The sequence below is a fragment of the Mizuhopecten yessoensis genome, unplaced genomic scaffold (genome assembly GCF_002113885.1).
Source record: "Mizuhopecten yessoensis strain PY_sf001 unplaced genomic scaffold, ASM211388v2 hete_36181236, whole genome shotgun sequence".
NCBI classification, from domain to species: domain Eukaryota; kingdom Metazoa; phylum Mollusca; class Bivalvia; order Pectinida; family Pectinidae; genus Mizuhopecten; species Mizuhopecten yessoensis.
This window is the reverse complement of record NW_018485583.1, coordinates 1-6,014: the sequence shown is the minus strand read 5'-3', so window position 1 is coordinate 6,014 and position 6,014 is coordinate 1. Positions and strand designations below refer to the sequence as shown.

The 6,014-nt window shown below is 32.2% G+C and overlaps 1 protein-coding gene across 1 annotated transcript; it reads left to right on the top strand.

Annotated features, from left to right (window-relative positions):
• Positions 1-801: 801 nt before the first annotated feature.
• Positions 802-5,995, top strand: LOC110444853 (kelch domain-containing protein 10-like). Its single transcript, XM_021489206.1, has 6 exons — positions 802-934; positions 1,264-1,348; positions 1,744-1,810; positions 2,776-2,823; positions 3,223-3,362; positions 3,988-5,995. Exons 1-6 carry the CDS (start codon positions 852-854, stop codon positions 4,195-4,197), a joined length of 633 nt encoding a protein of 210 aa, XP_021344881.1. The 5' UTR covers positions 802-851; the 3' UTR covers positions 4,198-5,995.
• Positions 5,996-6,014: the final 19 nt, after the last annotated feature.

Sequence of the window (6,014 nt, the reverse complement as noted above, 5' to 3'; positions counted from 1 at the left end):
TTTTTTTTCTCTTTTAATCAGATATAGGTTGTTCTTGAGAACTATTATTAATTGCACTATATACTAACTTTTGTGAGTAATATTGATACCATGGTCTAAATAGATATCCTATTGTAATTGTACCTGTACTCAAAAATGTCTATTATTTTATTTGAATTTGAGGTTACAAAGTATAGTTATAGCACCGAAGTCTAAAATATGGTGATTCCTATTATGTTTGAAACTTTCTTAAATAACATCAGTTCAATGGTCATATAATTGACTGTACACATGCATACTATTAAAAATTGATAATTTACAGCAAATATGTATTAACAGTCATATCAGCTTACAGATCAGTGTAAAATACAGCAAAAGTTATTTGTTAAAAACGAACATTTTTAATCTTCTCCTCAAATTCAAGATGGCCACCACAGATTCTGATTATCTGATGCATATTATAAGCTGTAAACTCCAATTCTGTTGTGACTTCATGAATATTCAATACTTCTAACTAATATAATAACCAAAGGTGACCACCTAAAATACATATCTTCTGACTGGATAACATGTCATGATCTATATAAATAGAGTGGTTTGGGTCAGATCGGTTGAAATTTTACCAGTTTATTTATTTATGTGACCTCTAAGTTAATAAGTATAGTATTTAAAAGTTGTGATATTTTGTCCCATGTTTGCTATTTCCATTATCTTTGCCCCTGTTCAGTATGTTTAATTAACAAATTATTACCTATTGTGTGTATATGTATTTATGTCCGGTTGCTAACTTGTGTTATGATTACTTTCAGTCCATGAATGTAGTGGGTCACTACTTGTACATTGTTGGGGGGACGTCAGGGTTTGTTTACAACATGGACATCCACCAGCTGGACCTACGGACGGCCACGTGGACACACCTTGAAGCCGACAACCAAAAGTACATCCCAGAGAGCAGGTTCGTAGTATACTTCCTTATACAGCTCACAGATCCTTTGTGTACAGTAGAACCCTGGATTTAATGATCAATTCAATACATAGAGCGAACAAACCCAAAAGGATATATTGTGTGTTAAAAGTGCGTGTTATTAAGGATAATAAAGTTGTGAACCTAACTCCGACATCAATATCCAGGTGTGCTTCCAATGATCACCTTCAGTAAAAAATCATTTAAATCAGTTCGTCAGTATTTTTGACATCAATATTACACTGTCTTTAATTTGTTAGTAATTTCTAAGTTACTCCATCAAATATTTTAACATTTGTGTTAATCTGTGGATTTTGTAGGTACAGACATGAGGTAGCCAGTGACGGGACAAGGCTCTACCTGTTCGGGGGTGGCACTGCCTCCACCTCGTTTGGATTTGACAAGGTACATTGAAGGATATAGAAACTTTCAATCTGACTTCTTGACATTATCTCAAAATGCTGGAATTGAATTGTTTCTTTATTTGATTATAATTAGAGATCAGTTTGAATCTTTACAGTTAAACTACAGGTATTCTAATTAAGGTCCTTGACAAATACATCCAGATAATTGAATAATTACATTTTTTCTAAATTTGAGATAATTTTTTTTTATGTCTTTCATTGATTGGTTGATGGTGCTTTAAGTCCTTGTTCCTGTTATAACCGAGCCTAGGACAAAGAAATAATTATAATTAGTACTTATTTAGCATTTTCAGATGGAAGTTCTTCAGAGAAAATTTCTACCGATTCATTTCAACATTTACATTTTAATAAATGTTGTAATAATGTGTGTTACAGATGCCAGCATTCCATTTTGAAAGATGTATGTGGGACGAAATAAAGACAAAGCCAGATCCCAAAAATGGTACGTTATCGTAGATCATATGGGGCCAAAATATGGTAGAGGGGTAGATAACGCCCATTGGTTGTCTTCCATGAAAGTTCTGTTATAACTTATAACCATTAGTAATACGTTATGACATAACATTGGATGTATTAGCTGGACAGAAATGACCTGTCGATGCAATATATATATATATATTGGGCAACCTGGATTATTCAGGTGATCTATCATGGTTGCCTTTTGTTCTTAATTATGTCACAATATATTTTTTTAATTCTAAGAAACCATTTGCCAAATTTTGATGAAAGAAAATGTTAATCATTGGTTGTGGGGATCATAATATATAATCAAGAAAAGGCTGACCCGCTAGTAAGCTATAGGTCATAGCCATAAGGGGTCACAGAGTACAAAACCTTGAAATGACATCTCATCTGAATGGAAATGGTAGATTTTCACCAAAATTCCATGAAACAATCCTTAGATAAATGATAATCAACTGTTTATTAAAAAAGGGACTGACATCTCCCTCCCAATCCGCCCCCACAACTTCCCAACATTCCAAAAAGTTTGATTTGGTCATCTTGACTGTTTACCTTTAACTCTCAGTGTGGTAATTATGTATATATATAATTGGAGGTAATTTTGGTCTGACAGTACATTTCATTTCAACTAAAAAAATAATTACTTTTATATGATATTGTAATTGGCAAAATTGCTGTACTACAAGTCAGAAATAGTAATAGATCTAGTAATCTGATAATACATGTTTTTGAGTGATTTATTCATATGTATGTAAACTAAAAAAAACTTGTATTAAGATTTTATGTAAAGTAACAATTTTAGATCAAGATATAAACATGTAGAATATACTCTTGAGCTTCCATGCTCACATCCAGTACATTACCTGGTCTGTAATGCAACATCATACTTGAAGGTTGAAGGAATTTGTTGTCGTTCTGGGTAGAAATTTTGGTTTGTTTTTGCAGGTTACCCTACTCCAAGGAAGTGTCATAGCTGTGTGTATTATGAAAAAGGTAGGTTGAGACATGACATTTTTACCATTTCAAATTTCTACTGTATATTGTTTATTATTACAACGCCTGAAAAAAAAATCAAGGATCATACTACCAAAGTCTTACTAGTGAAATTAAGCTTTTATACAGAAAGTTTAGAAATGAAAAAAATTACAACGATTCAGTTGTAAATTGTAATCTTCTGGTGAAACCCTGTATCCTGAATTCAAGAGCTTACATATACTGTATTGTGATAATATTTCACAGTATTTTAGTTTACTGTTTATATATATATGGGCTGTAACAAACAACTAAAGTTTTGCTTGTGAAATAAAACTTTTATACAGAAAGTCGAGAAATAAAATAATAAAAATGATTCCGAATCAGTCTTCTCATGAAACCCTGTATCCTCATTTTCAGGCGCTTACATATGTGGTGGATTTGATTCCCATGAGATTTTCAGTGACATATGGAAGTTGTGTCTGGTGACGTATACCTGGACAAAGCTGTCTGCTAGTCTCCACATACCTGTTTACTTCCATGCAGCTGATGTCACCAAGGTATTTAACTTTTATTATTTTTCCTTTATGTATTTTTCTAGAAATATTTTTTGATATGTATAAGTTCATGATCGGTCCCTCGAGATCATGAAAAAATTAATTAAGATTCAAGTCCAAATTAGAATTATCCTTAATTTGTTTTGTTCCTTATATATCAGATAATATTTTTATACGTGTACATATATACACTGTATATATATTGTTAATAAATACTTTGTCACCAGATTTGAATTGATTTTTTAAAAAATATTGTTAAGCAACAACTGAAATTTTAATACTGAAGTCTGGGATTGTTTCATGATTAATGTGTGTGATATAATCATAATTCCATGATGTGTGACTGATGGTTATGTTTTTTTGTATGTATATAAAACTATTAGAAAATATAAAAATCTAATTCATTGTTTCAAGGCTTGGGCAAGTGTAATTACTACAATTTAAAAAAAAAATCATAAGTGGAACCAACTGAATGTATAAGGAACGCACTTAATGTACAAACATATATGCGTGTACCGGTAGTTTCGGTATATCAGTACTGTATCTTTAAATTAAATACCTTCAGATTTTCAAATTTAATGAAATTAACAAATACATTTGTTTATATCATTTGTATTTACACTTACAGGAGGGCTGTATGTATGTGTTCGGGGGTGTCTCACGGATTGACACCATCAGGACCAATGCCGTCCAGAGAATCTGGCTTCGAGTACCTGCACTCGATGAACTGTGTTGGGATTACATGTGTAGGAAGATGGATGTTGTGAAATTCAAGCAGGACAAGAAGAATCTTTTAGGTCTCGGTGTACCTATGCACTTTGTTGATCGGTTGTCATAACAACAGGCTCTGTATTACTGCCACCACACATATAAGTCTTTCATAACACATTTTACATACATGTGATGTCATATTTTGTTGTTGACCGCTACTGGCCTACCTCATAATTTTCAGGCAATGTCATCTGCAGTTTTTAATCTGATTGACGGAAACTTGTTCACAATAACAAGGGTCTGAACTACCAGTAACTCATGTCCAGTGCAGTAAAGTATTTCGTAACATTCTCACATTTGTATCACATATATGTAGGGGAAATCCATTGACATTTTTTTTGTTGTCAATTTCTGGGATGATCTGATCATCTGTTTACGAGGGAGAATATTAATGTGCAAAATATCCCGGTAATAGTTGAGGAAATTTTCATCAACATTTTCAGCTCCATAACTGGAAAAGTTTTCATGGTAGATTATCTTCATATGAATGTCATTTGTTTCTCATTGATAAGAAATCATTTCCATGTCAAGAAGAAATTAATGACAACAGTACATGTTAACGAGGAACATGCAATATAATCAGACATAAGTCCTTCATTCGTAGAAATACGTAGCTAAACTTTTGAAGCAATATAAAATCAATCTCATTATTCATTGGTTCAGTTTGGTGCAAAAGAACTTTATCTCGGCCATAGTTAGGAAAATATGATGAATATATGGAGGTTAAACTTGGAGAGTAAGTGTTGTGGTGTCAGAAGAATTTTTACGAAACATTTCTGAATTTTTATGATACACATTTCTGATATATTTTCATACCAGTAGTTACATAGACATTAGACACTTTAGATGACATCATCATAAACGTAGCACCATGATATCGTGTTGTGAAATTCTACACCATGATATTGTGTTGTAAAATTCTAGTCATCACTAGATCTCACAGAAGTTTTCACTTCACTCGTTACACGGGAAAATCACTTGAAAATGAATTTGAAAGTAATAGGACAAAAAAATCTCTTTTGGACTTCATTAACCTATCCAGTAGAACTGGTTAGCTTGACTTCTTATTTAACAGTTCTGTTCCTACATTGAAATAACGAGTACTTGTACTGTAGTTCCCAACTTACATATTCCTTAGTTTTTTCTTTTACAAAACTGACAGATTCAATAATAGTTTTTTGCGGGAAGACAAATCAAGTGTTGTACCACAAAAATGATCATTTTCAGAAATATTTCCACATAACAGTAACATGAGAATTGATTAATTTGTTTCGTTTCCTACAATTTTGTATCAACCAATATTAAGAGTATCTCCTTTTCAAATCTACTATAATATAACCTGGCTTTATTGTGGAGCCTGAGATAATCCAGTCCTTGAGCTTCCTGGCAAACTTGCATGTTGATAAAGTTTGTTTACATATTGTTAACTTTTACTCGATTGTTAATCTAAAATGTTACATTTCATGTTTTATGCCCCGTTGTGAAGTGTAAGTAGCTGTAGATAGTATGAATTCTTCGTTTGAAAGCTTTTGACTTGATTTTTGACCAGATATTAACTTTTTTCATTGCATTTTTCTTTTTTTTTATCATAAAATGTAGCATGTTATCCTTTCATGAATATTATTTTCCATCAGATATCTCCATACGTTTATAGGGCTTATTCTAATGTCAATTTATAACATTTTCTTATCTTCTTCAGTTTCACAATGAAGACATTTTAATTGTTGTTTCGGAATTGGCCGAATTATTGGTAAAATTTGGATCAAAACAATGGACTTGTTAGAATCATCATGTAACTTGAATACTTACTCTACATGCCACATGTAGCGTAGATGTCAGCCTCTGAAACCTCCAATTAGGGAGATCTCCCTCATTCTACATTTC